This window comes from Boleophthalmus pectinirostris, unplaced genomic scaffold (genome assembly GCF_026225935.1).
Source record: "Boleophthalmus pectinirostris isolate CB_2022bp ecotype Guang Dong unplaced genomic scaffold, ASM2622593v1 HiC_scaffold_14, whole genome shotgun sequence".
Taxonomy (NCBI): domain Eukaryota; kingdom Metazoa; phylum Chordata; class Actinopteri; order Gobiiformes; family Gobiidae; genus Boleophthalmus; species Boleophthalmus pectinirostris.
Window position 1 is genome coordinate 31,643,851 of NW_026571047.1, and position 21,396 is coordinate 31,665,246.

Genomic DNA, 21,396 nt, shown 5'->3' on the forward strand with positions numbered 1-21,396 from the left:
AAATGATCCACCCACATTCACATTCATAATCCACATTCACTAAGACGGGGAGGCAACGCCGGGCTCAAGTGTCGTCCGTTTGTTTCACTTAATGCTCCTTATAATCCAGTGTGACTTATGTATGAAAACAGACGAGAGATTTCAGCATTATTGATATTGCGCTTTATAATTCGGTGCACCTTATAGTCCAGAAAATACGGTGCTTGTTCTGATAGAGCTCAAGATCATTCTAAACTTTTAGTATCGATTATTATCTGATTTTAAACACATGTGGCAACCTGATCGTGTTCTGTTTTGTGATGTAAGCAGCAGAGACATTGGTGCATTACAGCCGCTAACACCAGCTGAGCAAAAAAAAGGAGGGAGAAAAACAGAATTTCTTCCTTAAAAGAGCAATTTCCCTTTTCCTCGATTGAATCCAGGCCGGTTTTGTGTTAAAGCGCTGGTCACATTTGGAGAGATCGGGAGCAGGACAGAATAATGGTCTCCTCCGCTTTGTCCTGACCTCCTGGAGTCCGAGTCCTCCGTTTACATAGAGCCAGAGCCAAATGGGATTTTCACTATTCACTGGGAACACCGCCGCCACACTATTCAATTTATCTGGTGTGGAGAAGGAAAAGCACGAAACATCTGCAATTTCACAGCCACTAGAAATAAAATGTGAAGATGTGTAACTGTAATTTATGTAACAGTAACCAAAATATCGTGATATCGTATCGTCAAAGGTCTCTTAATAATACCTCATATATCAAATCACAAGTTCCTTTGCTTAAATACATTGTTTAATAGAAGTAACGACTAAGGCTACGTTCAGACTGCAGGGCTTAACGCTCAATTCCGATTTTTTTGTGAAATCCGATGTTTTTTCGAGGTCGTTCACATTTCCAATTAAATGTGACTTCTTTGTGATCTCCAGTGTGAACATTAAATGACCCAAAAGTGTCCCGCATGTGCACTGGAGACACGAGGACGTCAACCGCAGCGAGCGTGATCTGTGTTTACGGAAGCTGTCCAAACATGGATGCAGCATTGAGCATTGAGTTCCTCTCGTACCGGAGCCAGAACATGAACAACTTACTTGTTTTAAGGAGGAGATTGAGAAGGAGAAGGACGAGGTTTTTGGTAGTGGTGTTTTGTGGGACAGCGGCAGCGACGTCCGTTGAAAGGAACGTGTGGATGTGGAGACGGAGCCAAGAGTGGTGAGTGGTGATGTGCTTCACTTCAGTGACACGGAGTTCATTAACAATTTTCGCCTACTTCAGCGCAGAATAGTGACGTTTGTGTCTTGCTGATAACGTGTAGGTTGGATGAATGCACTTTGGCCGTTCAGACTGAAGTCACATGTCAAAAGATCAGATATGTATCGGTTTCAGGAGCACATATCCAAGTGTCCTGGGTCACATTTGAAAAAAATCTGATCTGTGTTGTTCAGTCATTAAAAGATCAGATACAGGAACATAGAAGCCAAAAAATCAGATTTGGGTCACTTCAAGCTGCAGTCTGAATGTAGCCTAATAAACGTCGGGAACTACATATCCCATGATTCATTTCAGCGCAGACAATATGAAGAAATATGTTTTTTACTTTAATTCTTGGAATTATGGCAGTTGTTATTTAAACCAAAGGTATATTAAAAGCAGTAAGTAACCTATTTACATTCATAGTCCAATGAGGTTCATTTGGTCTTCCAGTAATTTATGTTGTTAGTTTTTTTGGGGTCTGTGCACCATTCGTTCTTTTGCATTTCAATCAAGAACGAAAACGATAAAATGAGAAAACAGTTTTATTTCAATATTCCATTTTAGTGTCCAACAAATAACAGATTTGACCCCTATGACAGAAAATCTTAAAGATCTGTGAGTGTTTTTGTGAAATTCACTTTCAATTCATTTTTATATTGTGTCAAAAAGACTGCCAGCTATTTCCTTAAAGCCCCACTGTGTAACTTTTTACAGGGTTCCCACTCTTTTTCACTGACAAAATTTCCAAACATTTCCAGGACTTTTTCATGACCTAAAGTTAATTTACGGCACCAACATGTGTAGAATTGATCAGACTTTTAGGACTAAATATGAAATGTTAACTCTTTCCACTCACCTTATGGTTTGGGATTATAGTTTTTTTTTTAACATTCAAAATCCTGTCAGTGCATTTATTGTCGTCTCTTTTAAACAAAAGGCGCAGACGTTCAGAAATAATCATAATAACCTCATGAAAGAGAAGTAGATGCGTGAAAGAGATACTAAAATCCCATGACTTTTCCAACAGTTTCACTGAATTTACAAATTTCCACGGCTTTTCCAGGATTTCCATGACTGTTTTTAGCCCCGGAGGAAAAAAATAAATGAATAAATAAATGTACCATGGCAATAACATTCTACAGTACGGCATAAAACATATCTATCTCCATGGAGAATGTTCCGAAGTATGGCTTTATCTTTCCATTTCCATTGAATCATGCACTGAATCAGGTGGGACCTCAAGAAAGTTACACAGTGTTGCTTTAGTTACATTACCCAACTGTAAATGAGCGGATTTAGGAGCGAATTACAATACATAGATTTAAATACTTTCTCCTTTTGTGGTTTAAAATACGTTGCCAATTCTCCTTCCTCTTTTTTTTTTTTTTTACTAATTTATGCCTTCAAAACAGCCTGATATATGTTTTACAATATAAGCAGATTGTGTTGAAACCCCCACTGTTTACAGACTCTGGACATGAACAATCACATAAAAAACACCGTATTTTGAGTCCATTTCCTCAGAGTCGTAAACCTGTCTGTGGGCATTACGGTCTCCTCCACAGGCTCAGCTCCAGGACAAATCTGACACTGTGAATTCACGGCGATCATGTCCTCCTCCTCCTCCTCCTCCTCCGCTTCCTCGTACGGCGATAAATCACAAACACGGCTCGTATTGATTGGGCGACGCGGGGGACAGGCTCGTTACGATTGGGCGACGTGGGAAAGGGGAGGAGACAGGTGGAGATTGCAGATTTGTTGAGATGGTTTATGGTTTGTATCTCTGTAATTCCTGGGACTATCCACGTGAAACAAAAACTGGCACAAAGTTCAGCGTCTTCTCCGTCAGAATAAATAAACAAAAGTCAAATTATTTTTTCGCAACAGCTTCGGAAAGTGGAGCCTTTATTCAGCCCCAAAGACGTGATTGTTACCAGTTGAAAGGGCTTTAAGTTTGTGGAGATGATCCCAAATAAACAGTGAGAAGGTTCCGCATATTAAGTTCTGCATGCATGTCTATGGCGGAATGTTCAGCAGTTAGTTTTGTAGTCAAGGCCGCAATATTCGAGACCAAGACCAGCTCAAGACCACACAGTCCTGAGACCAAGACAAAACCAAGACCTCTGGAAGTGGAGGCCGTGACAAGACCAAGACCACGGCTCATTGAGACCAAATCGAGACCATCTTGGTCATTTTCTCCATTTATTTGTATTTTTGTTATTTTGGCACATTTATATCAATGTTTTTATAAATCTATATCTCCATTCTATCTGATTAATGTTCCCGCACAACGTAGGTAAAGGTTTATTGCCGACAACAGCGGCCAGTATCAGACCTCGAGTCCGTGACAAGACCGAGTCCAAGCACCTTCATGACCGAGACAAGACCGAGTCCAAGTCCCTTCAAAACCGAGACAAGACCAAGACAAGACCGAGTCCAAACACCTTCAAGACCGAGACAAGACCAAGACAAGACCGAGTCCAAGCGCCTTCAAGACCAAGACAAGACCGAGTCCAAACACCTTCAAGACCGAGACAAGACCAAATCCAAGCACCTTCAAAACCGAGTCCAAAAACCTTCAACACCAAGACAAGACCGAGACAAGACCGAGTCCAAGCACCCTCATGACCGAGACAAGACCAGTCCAAGTCCCTTCAAAACCGAGACAAGACCAAGACAAGACCGAGTCCAAACACCTTCAAGACCGAGACAAGACCGAGTCCAAACACCTTCAAGACCGAGACAAGACCGAGTCCAAACACCTTCATGACCGAGACAAGACAGAGTCCAAGCGCTTCAAGACCGAGACAAGACCGAGTCCAAGCACCCTCATGACCGAGACAAGACAGAGTCCAAGCACCTTCAAGACGGAGTCCAAAAACCTTCAAGACCAAGACAAGGCTGAGACAAGTCCGAGTCCAAACACCTTCAAGACCGAGTCCAAGCACCTTCAAGACCGAGACAAGACAGAGTCCAAGCACCTTCAAGACCGAGACAAGACTGAGTCCAAGCATCTTCAAGACCGAGACAAGACCGAGTCCAAGCACCTTCAAGACTGAGACAAGACCGAGTCCAAGCACCTTCAAGACCGAGACAAGACCGAGTCCAAACACCTTCAAGACCGAGACAAGACCGAGTCCAAACACCTTCAAGACCGAGACAAGACCGAGTCCAAGCACCTTCAAGACCGAGACAAACAGAGCCAAGCACCTTCAAGACCGAGACAAGACTGAGTCCAAGCATCTTCAAGACCGAGACAAGACCGAGTCCAAGCACCTTCAAGACTGAGACAAGACCGAGTCCAAGCACCTTCAAGAGAGACAAGACCGAGACCTTCAAGACCTGAGACAAGACCGAGTCCAAACACCTTCAAGACGAGACAACCGAGTCAAGCACCTTCAAGACCGAGACAAGACTGAGTCCAAACACCTTCAAGACCGAGACAAGACCGAGTCCAAACACCTTCAAGACCGAGACAAGACCGAGTCCAAACACCTTCAAGACCGAGACAAGACCGTCCAAGTCAAGACCGAGTCCAACACCTTCAAGACCGAGACAAGACCGAGTCCAAACACCTTCAAGACCGAGACAAGAAAGTCCAAACACCTTCAAGACTGAGACAAGACCGAGTCCTAACACCTTCAAGACCGAGACAAGACTGAGTCCAAACACCTTCAAGACCGAGACAAGACCGAGTCCAAACACCTTCAAGACCGAGACAAGACCGAGTCCAAACACCTTCAAGACCGAGACAAGACCGAGTCCAAACACCTTCAAGACCGAGACAAGACCAAGTCCAAACACCTTCATGACTGAGACAAGACCGAGACAAGCCCAAGTCCAAGCACCTTCAAGACCGAGACAAGCCCAAGTCCAAGCACCTTCAAGACTGAGACAACACCGAGTCCAAAACGAGACCAAGACGGTAAAAATGGCCGATTTCGAGGCCAAGGCCAGTCTTGAGTACTAATGCTCACATTAACAAACATACCCAAAAACATTTAAATAAACATGGTCTGAAAACTAAAAATAAATAAATAAATAAATTCAAGAGCCTGTGATCAATATGAGCATTCATGGTCCTGTTTAGGCGTTTGATTTTCAACAAAAAGAGAGGGACTAACTGAAAATGTTGGTATTTTTATGTATAAAATTCTTTCATTTTACACATTTTTCACTTTTTACTTTAAAACCAGTACAGAGACTCACAGATACAAATCTAATCAAAATCGTAATTTTCATATTCCAAAATGAGTCACATCAGTTCAGTTCAGTTCAGCTTCGATCCAGAGGCTGTAAATTCTGGAGCAGTTTTCACATCTGGCTTGTGACGACATCAGAAACGTTGTGTAAAAAGAGGAAATGTTTGATATTTCATGATAATGTTTGATAATCATTTAATTGTGGATGTTTCATTGTATTTTAATTCATGTTTAAACCAAATGTATTTCATCTAAGGTGTGTAAATGATTTTTTTTTTTATTAATGCACAGCTATAATATTTTAATGTATTTATAAGATGGAGGTTTTAATATGCACCCTTCTAGTGTGTTGTTTGAGTAACTTTTCCAGTGGAGGGTCCATCAAATGCTTTTCTCTGTGGAGATGTTATTACCGGTCAGAATGCCTGTTTTTCTAGGTATTTTTAAGCCATAAAACCACCTGTAATTGAGTAAATGTAATGTAGAACTGTTTAATGTCACACTGTGGAACATTACAGGTAGAAAAATTACACACATACACCTTTAACACGAACCTGGTCTTTTCTATCAGTGAGTAGACCCAAGAACTTACTGTATTACAACAAAAATCTGCCTTTTACAAGACTGATTTGAGGTGGCCCCATCTGTATTACACATGATTAGTGTATATAGTGTAATGTTGTGATCTCATGTGAGCCTCAGCACTTGTTCAGGTTGTTTTTCAGCTCGTGTGTCCTCCTCTGACTCCCTCTGACTCACGCATGACCTCAGGACCACATCACCTCTTCATCATAAACCCACCGCTGTCCCGCTGATCAATACAAACCCCATTCAACGCGTGTCACCCATCACACAGACATGTCCTGCCCACACGCAACACACTGTCACCCCAGGGCCCACCCACGCCAGACACGGTCGCCCACGGGTGCCCCCCAGAGCCCCCACCCACACGACCCGCCCGCTCTCTGTCCCCCAACGTCCCATCTGCTACGGAAAGTCAAAACATGTGGCTGTGATGTAAAAAGTCTTTGTTAAACCACTTCTTGTGCAAAGTTCATATGAAACACAAACGTTTTAATCATCAAAAACAGTGAAAATGTCAAATGTGTCGCATAAACGAGCTTCCTTCCTCTGAACAAGCAACAAAACTGTAGCTCTGTAACAAAATAATTTAGTAAAATATACAAAAAAATACTAGGGATGTCATAATAACCGAAATATCGTGATATTGTCTCGTCTGAGTTCTCACAATAACATCGTGGACCATCACAATATATCGAATTACAAGTCTCTTTACTTAAATGAAGAGTTATGGTGCAGCAATAGTTTAAAAAAAAGACAGAAGGAACTACGTAGACCATGATCCTTTGCTCCATTTCAGTGCAGACGACAAGAAGAAATAACAGTTGTAACACTTTTAAGTCTTAGTTCTTTGGATTAAGTCTTGTCAAGGCGTTTTAACCCTCTCCAGGCAGGCGCTGCAGATTTGCAAAAGCTAAATTCCAATTATCTACTTACTCCACATCCATATTTTATGAGCTTTTTTTACTCAGGAGCCTTTTCTCCCATCCATGCTGATAAACATGGACGATGCAGACTGTGCAAGAATGACTACACACAAACAGCCTGCCAGAAGTGCAAAATACTTTTTTTGTTTACAAAGGATAAAAAAGTCAGGATTGTATATTACTACCCCATATTATAATTTTTCCCAAATATCAGATTTTTCCTGATACTAAAATTTTTTTTTTGAGCCTGAGAGGGTTAAGAGGAAAAAGTAGAATATTAACAGTTTGGCCTCCACAAAATATCGCAATAAATATCGTACCGTGAGATGTATATCGTGAAAATATCGTACAGAGAGATTTGGATATTGTAACATCCCTAATCGTGAGCCTCCCCTCCATATTGTGAACTTCCTCGCAATAAATATCGTACCGTGAGGTTCTTGAATATCGTTACACTCCTAAAAAATGCTCCTGCCGATATATCGATACAGCAGCCCACAATATCAATACTGTATCATCACATTAAACTATATGATAAACCAATATTTTCGATATCTTTGCACACCCCTATTCCAAATACTAAAACTTAGGGGTCGAGATATTTAAAATATATTGAGATATTTTTTAAACATGAAAAAGATTCAAACATATCATATACTGATATAATTACCTTACCTTGACTTGAGTTATTTTGTTTTTGAATGAAAAAAAAAAGGCAATATGTATAATTTCTTCCTTTATTTTACAGTTAAATTATTATTTTTGTGTACAGGGATTTTAATTTTTTTTTTTTTTTTTATTGTCGCAGTTTGTTCCTACATGAGCTGTCTACCTCTTTTCAGAAAAAAGACCTTTTTTTAATTTGGCATATTTGTTTTTGTAGTAGTTTTTGTGGGGTTATTTTTCCTGTACAAATATCGAGATATAAATCGTATAATATATGGAGATATATTTTTTGCTCCATATCGCCCAGACCTGCTAAAACTAAAATCAAAACTAGATATTCATTTGAGCAAGTATCGATAATAAAAATAAAAAAAAAAAAAAAATCATATTCATGGAACAAAATTTTAGCCTTCCTGAAAAGTTTGTGTGTCATTTTGAGCTTTATTAGAACAAAATAAAACACTTTTTGAGGTCCTATTATTTTGTTTAAGAAATTCACATTCTAATGTTAAATAGAAGCATTTTTTTTATTATCATTGTGGAATCGTAATCAGTATCAAGTATTGAGTCGATTCTTTACTATCGAAATCTAGTGTGACATTTTAGTGTTGTGACGCTAAGTATTTTTAAGTTTAAATGTTTTAAGTTGATTGAAACATGTTAACAAAAAATGAAACTAAAATGCTTTCGATGCACACTATATATATATATATATATATATATATATATATAGATATATATATATATATATATATATATATAGTATATATATATATATATATATATATATATATATATATATATATATATATATATATATATATATATATATATATAGTATATATATCAATTATGTTAAATTAGAAAAGAGAGAGAGAGGGAGTCAATTTATTTCGTTTAAATGAACCTCTCTATCACTCCCTCTCTCTTGGGACGTCCCATCTGCTGACCACCTCCTCTCTCTCTCTCTCTCTCGCTCACTGTTCCTCTTCTCCCTCCTCCCCCCCGCTCTTCTCCTCTCCTCCTCCTTCTCTCTCTCTCACTGTCGCTCCTCAACCTCCTCTCTCTATTTCTCTCTCCCTTTCTCTCTTCTTCCCCTTCTCTCTCTCACCCTTTTTCTCTTCTCTTTCTCACTCCTCCTTCCTCCTCCCTCTCTTCTCTCCCCCTCCTCCCTCTCCATCTTTCTCCATCCTCTCTCCCTTTCTCTCCCCCTCCTCACTCTCTCCTTCTCCTTCTTCTCTTTTCCTCCCCTTCTCTCTCTCTCTCTTCTCCTCTCCCCCACTTCTCTCCCCTCCTCATCCCCTCTCTTTCTCCCTCTTCCCTCTCCCTCCTCTCTTTTTCTCCCCTTCTCTCTCTCCCTCTCTTCTCCTCTCCCCCACCTTTCTCTCCCTCCTCTCTCTCTCTCCCCATCCCCTCTCTCTTTCTCCCTTTCTCCCTCTTCTCTCTCCCTCCTCTCTTTTTCTCCCCTTCTCTCTCTCCATCTCTCCCCGTCCTCTCTCTCCATCTCTCCCCGTCCTCTCTCTCCATCTCTCCCCGTCCTCTCTCTCTTTCTCCCTTTCTCTCTCTTCCCTCCTCTGCTTTTCTCCCTCCCCTCTCTTTTTCTCCCCTTCTCTCTTCCTACTCTCCTCTCCTCCCTCCTCTATCTGTCCTTCCTCCCTCTTCTATCACTCCCCCTGCTCTTCTCCCTCTCTCTCTCTACCTCTCTCCCTCTTCTCTCCTCACCTCCCTCCTCTCTCTCTCTCTCTTTCCTCCCTCCGTCTCTCTGTCTGATCATTTGAGCAGCAGAGAGGATTCATGTTGACGTGTCTCTCCTTTAACACTCTGGTAACAAGAGGCCGGTCTCCATCAGATCAGATCAGAGCCGCCCAAAGGTCACGACCCCCAGAGATCACCACCCCCAAAGGTCGCGACCCCTGCCTCGTTTTGTTTCACAAATGTTTAACACACAAACCCGTCGTATTTAAGCCGAGCTCTCGTCTCAAACAGAAAACACTCCACACACTTTCACTAGAATCATCTGGATCATTTCAGCCCTGGAATGTTCCAAACTCTACTGAACTAAAGGTAAAACGAGCTGCTCACTTGAAAACTACCACTTCATGACATCATTAAGTGAAACAGAGCATTTTAAGCTTTGGAGATGCAGACAGACTAATAATAAAAAGTTACTCAAACGTGTGTGAATGAAACAAAACACAACTCAGGTCTGATGAGAGGAGGGAACAACTAGAGGTGTAAGAAATAAAATCAACTGAGTCACATATCGTGACTCTTCACTTCACAAAAACTCATTATTTACATTCACTGTTCTGATGATTTAAAGCAGGCATGTCCAAACTATGGCCCTGGGGCCAAATGCGGCCCTCAGACACATTTTTCTTGGCCCTCAGACTTCCAGGTGAATTGGCCCAAATTACATTGCATCAATTAAAAAATATTTTTTTATTGCAAGTTTTTTGAAAATCTACCTTGATAAAGCCAATGTTGAATATTTAGTGTGTGGTTTTAAGGATCTTAGCATGAATAAAGACTGATGGCTCATTTTAACATGTTAAACATGAACATATTTCAATTATTCACTGTATTCATCACTAGTCTACGGCCCTCGATCAGTCCTCTGCTTTGTCTGTGTTTAGATATGTGGCCCTTGATGAAAAAAGTTTGGACAACCCTGATTTAAACATTTTTATAAATTATATTTCATACACTTGTCTTCGAGTGAAGTTGCAGTTGACTGTATTAATAGAAGTAATCACTAATAAATTGCAATATATCGCAGGGGTGGGCAGTATCTAAATTGATACCGTTAAACCTTCTCAGGATTTTACTGAGTATACTGTATTATCGTGTTACCAAAATGTTTTTGTACGACTTTGGTAAGCAACGAAGCCGCACCGCTGTACGATCTATGTGTAGGACCTGCAGATTTATAATAAAAAGCTTCACATGAACCATCTCCAATGCGGTTTATACACAGAACAGACTCATCATCAGCAGCACATCCTCTGTCACAGAAAGAACACTCATATTCCACTGAGTCGTGTCCTTTAGTCCGACAGAAACTGAACCACATCAGAGACACAAAGAGCGCTAATAGTTTATGCAAATGAGTCATGTGGTTTTAAGTTTTGTTTCTGTAAAACATAAACAAATGTGCACCTGAAGCCAAAATTCTGCCAAACTGCAGAAGTACTAGTATTTATTTTTTTTGGGACCAGCTCACTTGCCGCCGGACTTGCCGTCTCGTCTTCTTCTCCCTTATGAGTGTCAGTCACAACAGAACGAAACTAATCAAACTTCATCTCCCCACACAGTTAAAAGAAACATTATAGACAAGATTAGTTTTAGATCGTGATAACATTAAACTGAAAATACAACCACACATTCATTTGTGCTGAGCAAACTAATGTAGATATCAATAAATTATAATATCCTGCAGATTTTTTTGAATGATGGTAATGAAACTGATACCGCGGGATATTGTAATACCGTATTACCACCGCAACCCTAATTGTAATGACTATTTGTCAAAGAAAAGTAACAAACAAAAGCGGTGAGCAAACTCAGAACTAAACATAACTCAAATAATCACTTTTGGGCACCATGTGTATGTGGTTTACGCAGTACAAATCAATGTCCATGACCAGAGATGATTTTCCAAGATTTATTTTCCAGTTTTTTGGCAAGCAACAAGGAATACATGTTGAAGGCGACTCCTGCTGCGCCACCCTCCTTTATCCCCTAATTAAACCAAAAACAAAAAGGTGCTAATGTAAGTAATACCAACTTAGACTAAGAAATTTGCAAGAATAATATTAACATAGCAAAAATATATTATGCAAATTAACAAAACTAAATTATTAAGCTAATTAAATAAACAAAAATAATAAACTAATTTTAGAATCAACAAAATACACTAACATATCGCCCTATGTTTTAGTATCGGGATCATGATATGTACTGTATCATCAGACCAAATCAACGTACACCCCAAGAAACAACATTATAACTTTAAAGCTCACGAGAGTCAGTTTTGTGTAATACAGGAGCTTTAACCAAACCAGTGTCAGTTCAACCGTCCATCCAACCTGTCTCCAACCTGATTATCTAAAGACAGACTCATGCCCGTGCCCTCTGTCCCCTCTGTCCCGTCTGTGTCCCATATGTCCCGTCTCTGTCTTTTCCTTAAGCGGGAGGAGCAGAGGAGGAGTAAAGGAGGATTATGGAGGTGTCTCGTCACGTTGGGGTCACTTAAGCCCCCTCTTTAAGAATGGAGCGCTGCCTCTGGGTCTGCTCTGTTTCAAAACATGTCCACACACATTTTCTACACACAGGGTCAATACAACAGACGGTGCCAATACCGATAATGGTCGTTAAGGACGTTTTGTCAAATCTGTGTCGGATCAATACGGTCATATTTTTCTAAACTGTGTCATTCCCCAAATCATAACGGAAATAAAAGAGGAATGAAACTTAAGACAGGGCTGTAAGTTTAATCAACATACAGTACGTAAAAATAAATTAAATTGTATCCCAGATTAATATGAAAAATAAAATGTTGACTGTACAAAAATGTTACATCACATTTTAGGGGTGTGCAAAAATATCGGAATATTGATATATCGTATCGTTTAATGTGATGATACAGTATCGATATCATGGGCTGCTGTATCGATATATCACCAAGAGTATTTTTAGGTGTGTTTTACTAAATTATTTTGTTACAGAGCTACAGTTTTGTTGCTTGTGGAGTGAAAGGAAACTCATTTATGCGACACATTTGACATTTTGACTCTGTTTTGAGGATTAAAATGTTTGTGTTTCATATGAACTTTGCACAAGAAGTGGTTTAACAAAGACTTTTAGTATCACAGCCACGATTTAGCCTTTATTTTTTTATTGAACTGTATCGAATCGATTTGAAATATATCATATCGAATCGAAAATGCACTGTATTGAGATATGTATCGTATCGTGGCCTGTGTATCGAGGTGTGTATCGTATCGGTAACTTCTTAATGATACCCAGCCCTATCACATTTTGCAGTATAAAAAAAATAAAATAAATAGATAATCTTAAACATATGCACTTCTGTGTTGCCAAGGTGAGATTTTCATGGTATTTCTGGTAGAAAATACAAATCTTATGTCTATTAAGTATAATTCATACAAAACTAGTGAGTAAAATGAAAAGAAATTCCCTTTATTTACCTAAACTACTGTGTGGAAATATGGGGGAATACTTATAAATCAAATATTAATAACATTTTTCTACTCCAAAAGACGGTTAATGGGATTATTAATCATGCGAATTACTATACACCAACAAATCCTCTTTTTGTTAAGATAAAAGTACTATTTTTTTTTTCTTTATCTTGTTGACCTGAGTACAGCTGTAGTGATGTACAAAGCCTAGAATCATCTGCTTCCTCCTTGTTTACAGGAGTTATTTGAGCAGAGAGAGTCAGTATAACCTTAGAGGAACAGGTATCTTTAAAAAAAAAAAAAAAAAAGAAAAACTAAGAAAATAGTGATTGTATTTCTGTAAGATGATTTTAAAAAGTCTAACACTGTAGAAGCCTTAAAAAAAAAAGAATATAAAGCATTATGTTTTGAAAGATATAAAGCACTGGAATAAATGAAGTAAGCATTCAATTTTGTTTGTTATAATTTATCGTTTTAATTTTTGTGTCTTATATTTACAGTAAGTTGTAATTTAAATTGTAAACATTAACTTGCTGTTCATTTGTAGTTTTTTTCTTGGAATTCTGTCATTGTTTAAAAGGGTTTGGCTTTACAAATACCTTTTACTTCAGCTTAAACCCTTTCGGTCATGATCTATGGGGTTGTAGTTTATGGTTTTTTTTGTTTTTTAGTGCTGCAAAATGACCAAATAAACTACTACTATTATTTAGATAAGTTTAGATAAAGCCATATCATGGAGCATTGTTGGAAAGGCAAAACCAGCTCCATGGAGACAAGCAGGTTGTGGACCCTCATCCAGAAAAGTTACATATTGCACCTTTAAAATGAATGGCTTTGGATCAACATAAAACTGAAAAAGGTGTTAATTAAAAAAACAGAATCAACATTTCATTTCATTTCATCAACAATTTTTGCCTTTTTTTGCCAATATTGGAGATTGGTTGAAAAAGTAATAATACATTCCATTTTGAACTGTGTATTTTTTCTTTTTTCTGTACAGCTGCTTGACTCTGCAAACCAATTCTCCATAAAAGCCCTTCTGATTTCCCTCCTGGTTCAGTCCTCAGTCAAATCAAATCAAATTAAAACTCAAATTGGATGAACTCAGTTGCGTTTTGTGCTAATTACATGTTTTGATTATGTAAACAGAAATGAAATACGACCTCTTGGTGTTCAATGGTTTGAACGAGACGCTCCAGTAATGGAGTTTATTTACGCAAATGAAATTAGTCAATTTCTCGGAAACGTGAGATTAAATTCTGACTCGGACCTGGTTTGAACGCCATAAAGAAATGTAATGGGTTATACATTTGAACAGGAAGTCACTTATGTGTATATAAGAGTTAATCATGTGCAAATGAAAACTACTTTTAAGAATATTATCTGATCTATTTGACTGAATTAAAATTTAAACACTGGGTCACTGCAAAAATATCCAATTCCTTCAACGTTGTCTGAAAAAAATTACAAATTTAACAATGAAAACATCAAGAAACTGTACCTAAAGGTGCACTATGTAACTTTTTTGGTCGGCCATCTGTTTGTCTCAATGGAGAGGCCACTGCTTTGCCTGGAATATTCCACAGTACTGCATTAAACTTATCTATTTCCCTGGAAACAAGCAGACAGTAAACAGAAGTAGAACGAGCAAGTGTGACGTCACCGACAGCATTCGGCTCCAGTCAAATGAAGCTCATTGAGGCTTGGAGTTATAGGAGTGAATTTGGAGCCGAGTTTCATATTGGGAATTCTGACCGCGAGTATCAAAGCAACCAAAGAGCCAATCTGGAGCAAGACCTGTTAAGGTAACACCCCTTTCCGCGGGCTTTCTTGGTTTTGAGGTCACGGTTTGGTTAATTTTCGGTTCAGTTTGGGAACAAAATGCAAAACCATTTGTTTGTGGTTTATTTGTGTGTTTATTAAACCAGCAACTTGTTTTAACATTATCCAAACATTGGAGGTGAAAGTGAGGACCGGGACACGATGACCGTAGTTTTATGAGGATTCATGTGGTTCGGAGGGACGTAGTCAAGGCGGGGGGCAATTCCTATGAAGGAGGCAGCCCTAACTATAAAGCGCTGCAGGAAACACTGTCCCAATCATGGAAGAGTTCCCTCCTGAATATTAAAGAGCCGAGTCTCTGTGTAGCTGCACATGTAGAGGTGGAATGTAAACACACACAAACTGCGCAAACTCACTCATGCACAGTCCTGCACCGAACCAACAAACTGTTTAGGTACGTAACAAAACATAAATAAAGTGAGTGAAATGATGTTAAATAAAGAGCTGGGCTAAACCTGCACACGTCTGATCTATGAAAACATGAACCATCTCCAACACGACACACACAGAACACACTCACCATCATCATCAACATCCGTCTGTCACAGAGAGAACACTCATATTCCACTGAGTCATGTCCTTTAGGCTGCGTTCACACTGCAGCCTGAAGTGACCCAAATCCAATTTTTTGGCCTCTATGTTCCTGTATCTGATCTTTTAATGACTGTCTGAACGACACAGATCCGATTTTTTCAAATGTGACCCAGGACACTTGGATATGTGCTCCTAAAACCGATACATATCTGATCTTTTGACATGTGACTTCAGTCTGAACGGCCAAAGTGCATTCATCCACCTACACGTTATCAACAAGACACAAACATCACTATTCTGCACTGAAGTAGGCGAAAATTATTAATGAACTCTGTGTGACTGAAGCGAAGCACATCACCACTCACCACTCTTGGCTCCGTCTCCACATCCACACGTTCCTTTCAACGGACGTCGCTGCCGCTGCCCCACAAAACACCACGACCAAAAACCTCGTCCTTCTCCTTCTCAATCTCCTCCTTAAAACAAGTAAGTTGTTCATGTTCTGGCTCCGGTACGAGAGGAACTTTAAAATCTCCATGTGCTCAATGCTGCGTCCATGTTTGGACAACTTCCATAAACACGTCGTGTCTCCAGTGCACATGCGGGACACTTTCGGACCGTTTAAAGTTCACACTGGAGTCACATACAAGTCGCATTTAATTGGAAATGTGAACGACTTCGCAAAAACATCGCATTTCACAAAAAAATCAGAATTCAGCATTAAACCCTGCAGTCTGAACGTAGCCTTAATCCGACAGAAGCTGAACCATATCAGCGCACAAGGAAAGAGCAGTTTTTTTTTTTTTTTTCAGCGCTTATAGTTTATGCAAATTAACCCTGCCATTAAATTTCATTTCTGTAAAAAGTCAATAAATGTGCCAAAGCTGCATTAAACACATTATAATGTCAAACGGGCTGAAGTGGCTCTAGAGTGGTTCTGGTTTATATGTTGTAAAGTTGAATTTATTTATGCAGATTAATAATAGTAATAATAATGATGATAATTTTAATATAAATACGTTAATGATTAATCAAAAATCGTTAATTCTCCCGACGATGGATTAAGAAAATTTTATCAAATGCCCATCCCTAGTTCGGAGAAAAATATCTTCGCGCTTGGTTCGGATTCGATCACTGCTCTGTCGGATTCGTCCCGGTCCACACTCTCATACACACAGCGTTCCAGGCAAAGCTGCACAACTTCCATGGAAACAAGACAAAAACTGACAAAGTGCACTTGTATTTATTTATTTTTTCTTATTTTAAATCCACTTTTAAGTCCAGTGTTTTAAAATAAACGGCTCCATAAGATCACGTTGCCTCCTGAGCAGCCGGAGACACACAAAGCCCCCGGCCCATCCGTCATGCGCTCGGAGCCTCGCAGACCTGATATAAAGTCATGAATTCAACAGTTACTGAAGCGAAACGCCGCATTCATTTAAACTGCCACCATTTTGTTTGGGTTTGAAAAATACCCCCAAAAATACCTCCTCATCATCGCCTCATCACGGAGCTCTCCGCATTTTACCGTTTAAGTCGTAAATCAGGAAGAAGGCTCCGATTAAGACTTATCTGTTTGTAAAGAGAATACACAGTTTTAGTGCAGAAAATGCTTAAAGAAAAACTATTGTGCTTGTGTTTGCTGCAGAGTTATAATCTATGACACTTGTGGATCATTACCTTATAATTTGGATATTCATCTAAAACTAGGGATGGACATTTGATGAAATTTTATGAATCAATTGTAAGGAGAGTTAACGATCGATTTTCGATTAATCATTAACGTTTTTATATTAAAATGATCATCATTATTATTACTATTATTAATCTGCATAAATAAACTCAACTTTACAACATATAAACCGGAACCACTGTAGAGCCACATCAGCCCGTTTGACTTTATAATGTGTTTAATGCAGCTTTGCGTAAATAGAAACTAAACTTAAACGCACGGCTAATTTACATAAACTAAGTGGAGAAAAAAAAAAAAATGACACTCTTGTGCTCTGATGCGGTCCAGCTTCTGTTGGACTAAAGGACACGACTCAGTGGATTATGAGTGTTTTTTTCTGTGACTTAGGCTGCGTTCAGACTGCAGCCTGAAGTGACCCAAATCTGATTTTTTGGCCTCTATGTGACCTGTATTTGATCTTTTAATGACAGTCTGAACGACACAGATCCGATTTTTTCAAATGTGACCCAGGACACTTGGATATGTGCTCCTGAAACCGATACATATCTGATCTTTTGACATGTGACTTCAGTGTGAACGGCCAAAGTGCATTCATCCACCTACACGTTATCAACAAGACACAAACGTCACTATTCTGCGCTGAAGTCGGCAAAAATTGTTAATGAACTCTGTGTCACTGAAGTGAAGCACATCACCACTCACCACTCTTGGCTCCGTCTCCACATCCACACGTTCCTTTCACCGGACGTCGCTGCCGCTGTCCCACAAAACACCACGACCAAAAACCTCGTCCTTCTCCTTCTCAATCTCCTCCTTAAAACAAGTAAGTTGTTCATGTTCTGGCTCCGGTACGAGAGGAACTTTAAAATCTCCAGGTGCTCGATGCTGCGTCCATGTTTGGACAACTTCTGTAAACACAGAGACGCTCGCTGCGGTTGACGTCATTGTGTCTCCAGTGTCACATGTGGGACACTTTTGGGCCGTTTAACGTTCACACTGGAGATCACAAAGAAGTCACATTTAATTGGAAATGTGAACGACCTCACAAAAACATCGTATTTCACAAAAAAATTGGAATTCAGCGTTAAGCCCTGCAGTCTGAACGTAGCCAAAGAGATGTTGATGAAGATGGTGAGTCTGTTCTTTGCGTATGTCGCGTTGGAGACGGTTCATGTTTTCAGAGCTCGTACGTGTGCAGGTTTGGCGCAGCTTTTTATGTTGTAGTAACCGGGATTCTGCGTTTACATGCACCATGAGGAAACCAGGACACTGATGTGCTGTAAACACACTCACTGAATGCTGTAGTGATCTGCAAACGGAGCCAGAGCCCAAACGTGGGACTGAGGCCGCAACTCCACTGTTTGCGCTGTCAGACGCAGCTTCGTATCTACACAGAAACTTACATTAGTTTTGTCGATTAGAAATTAACATAATCGATTGAAATTCTTAATGATCAATTATCGATTAGTTGAATAATCATGCCCATCCCTATCTAAAACGACTTAATAAAAGAAACAACTCCACCATCTTCCGTGTTAGAAAAATGTGGCCGCCAATGGGAGCTGATGTCACTGCGAGTAAATCGTGAAACAACTACAACATACTCCAAAAAGTCGAATTTTAAAGTCTGAATATTGTCTTTTTTATTGATCTTTTGAACACTAAGAATCTCACTGTAGACGGGAAACAACTGACGCTCTGATGTGTCCGAGTCTGACCTGAGCCTGAACATAAGTTCTAAATATTATTCTGAACCCCGCTGGATCGGACTTCGGTCGGGTTTCCATACTCTAATACGTCTGCAGTCTCCAGTTTACCCTTGATCACATTTACTTCAGTGGGTTTTATCACAGTCGGTTGGCGAGCCCAGTGTCGGAAACTACAGTCGTCATCATATGTTTCCACGTCTTCCTGGTTTGTGACGCAAGTGTGAATAGAGCATGGATCTATTAAAATAACTGGATACAGTATTGTTGCTTGTAGCTGCCTCCATTTGACGTAGTGTCACTCACTGGAACTTCAGCAGAAAAAGTCCCGTGGGCCGAGACAAGATTTTTATCATAGAGGCAATATAATCACAAACTGCTCGTGTTCGTCTGACAGGGACCTACAGCTTTCAAAATTATCGGATTTGTTGGCGATTTTTACCTATTTTTAGATCATAAACTTTTTCTTGCTCAAAATCCTTGAGTTGTCTTAAAAAAACGCTTTATAATCGTTAGCTTCGGCTCCGCTCTAGTTCCTCTCGCTCTGATTGGTCAAAGCGATCACGTGATACACGAGCCCGCGCTCCGTGCGTGTGGTCGCATGCATTCGCGTGTGCCCGTGGGAGAAAAGAGCACTACTGCGCATGCTCGGTCGGCCCACGGCCACCGGAAGTACCTAGCCATGCTAGGCTAATCTGGGATCATGCGCCATTGAGCTCAGCCCATTGACTTGAATGGACGGCCATTTTGGAACCTGGGGGCTTGGAATAGAGCCTATACACCTTCACTAGAATCATTTGGATGATTTCAGCTCTGGAACTGCAGATCTCTACTGAATAAAAGACCAAAGGAGCTTGAAAACTACCACTTCATGACATCACAAGGTGTCACGCTCACCCTCTCTCTCTCTCCCCCCTTCTTTTCTCCTACTTTCTCTCTCTCTATTGGTTTCTCTCTCCTCCTCCTTCTCTCTCTTTTTCTATCATTTCCCCCCCCTCTCTTTTTTCTCTCTACTCACACTCTCTATCATTTCCTCTCTCTCTCTCCTCCTCCTTCTTTCTCTCTCATCCTCCTCTCTTTCTTTCTAACATTTTCTCTCTCTCCTCTCTTTTCTCCCTACTCATACTCCTTCTATCGTTCCCCCTCTCTCCGCTCTCTCTCTCTCCCTCTTCTCCGTCTACTCTACTCATACTCTCCATCGTTCCCCCTCTCTCCTTTCTCTCTCTTTCTTTCTCTCAAAGTGAAACAGCGTCATTGTGGGCCTTGTTTTTGGTGAAATAATAACATCATAACTCGGCTAAAAACTCAAATGAGTAAATTCGGTGTAATATTGGACCTTTAACTTTTTTTTTTTTTAAGTGTTTCAAGTGTCAGGCTCAGACTCTGGTATAATCCTTTTACACAACACATTTAAACCCATTTACACGTAATGAGTGTAGAACAGAACAGGACGATATCTCCAGTGTCAGAGCAGAGAAGAGGAGGAGAGGAGGAAGAGGAGGAAGAGGAAAAGGAGAAAGAGGGGGAAGAGGAGGAGGAAGGTACTGCGGCTAATCTCTGAGGTAATGGCTTTTTTCACAATTACAATTTATAATGTGTCACTTGGTAAAACGCTTCTGGACAGAGCTGGTCACCAAAAGACCCTCTACACCTCCTCTCCTCATCCCTCCATCTTCTTTGTCTCTCTCTCCCTCTCTTCTACCTTCTCTATTACACTTTCTTTTCTCCTCTCTCTGTCCTCATCCTTCTCTATCCCCCCTTTTCTTCTCTTGCTCCTCTGTCTTTCATCCCTCTTTCTCTCCACTTGGTCTTACCCACTTCTTTCTCTTTATCCCCTCCCTCCTCGTTTCCTCTCTCCTTCTTCTTCTCTCTCTTCTCTCCTCCCCTCCCACTCCAACAATAACACTCCACTTTGAACAAGCTCCACTTCTTTATCTCTCAACACTCTTCCTCTCTCTCTCTTTTTCTCCCTCTTCTCTCTCCTCCCCCTCATCCTCCCTCTCCCACTTGAACCCGTCTCGAACAGTAGCCCTCCACTTTGTACATTCTTGTTGTTTTTATCTCTCAGCCAGTTACCTTCTCCCCACTTCTCTCTTTCTATCGTTTTCTACCTGCTCCCTCTTCTCTCTCTCCTCCCTCTTCTCTCTTTCTCCCCACTTTCTCTCCCTTTCTATCGTTTTATCCTCCCCCTTCTCTCTCTCTCTCCTACCTCTTCTCTTTTTATCATTTTCTATTTCCCCTTCCTCTTCTCGCTATCATTCCCCCTCTCTCCTCTCTCTTTTCTCTCTCCTCTCTCTTTCTAACATTTTCTCTCTCTCTTCCCCCTTCTGTCTCTCCTCCCCCTTCTCTCTCTCCTCCCTCTTCCTTCCTATCATTTTCTCTTTCTCCTCCCCCATTTCTCTCGCTTTCCTCCTTCATCTCTCTCTCCTCCCCCTCTTTTTCAATCTTTCTATTACCCCCCCTTCTCTCTCTCTCTCTACCTACTTTCTCCCCACTTACCTTCTCTCTCTATAGTTTTCTCCTCCCTGTTCTCTTTCTCCTCCCCCTTCTCTCTTTCCCCCTCTCTCCTCCGTCTTCTCTCTTTACTCATACTCTTTCTATCATTCCCCTGCTCTCCTCTCTCTCCTCCCTCTTCTCTCTTCCCTCTCTCCTACCCCTTCTCTCTCTTTTCCCACTTCTCTCTCCATCTCTCCTCCGCTCTCTCTCTTCTCCCCCTTCTCTCCTTCCTCTTCTTTTTCTATAATTTTCACTTTCTTCTCCCCCCTCTCTCTTTTCTCTCTCCTCCCTCTTCTCTCTTTAC

General features: G+C 40.4%; 1 protein-coding gene across 1 annotated transcript in view; it reads right to left on the reverse strand.

Moving 5' to 3' along the window:
• pax2b (paired box 2b) overlaps positions 1-21,396 on the reverse strand; it is a 113,250-nt gene that overhangs the window by 52,682 nt on the left and 39,172 nt on the right. Inside the window, exon 6 of the mRNA XM_055150567.1 lies at positions 2,294-2,315. Coding sequence (XP_055006542.1) covers positions 2,294-2,315 — 22 coding nt within the window. The remainder of the gene's footprint in view (positions 1-2,293; positions 2,316-21,396) is intronic.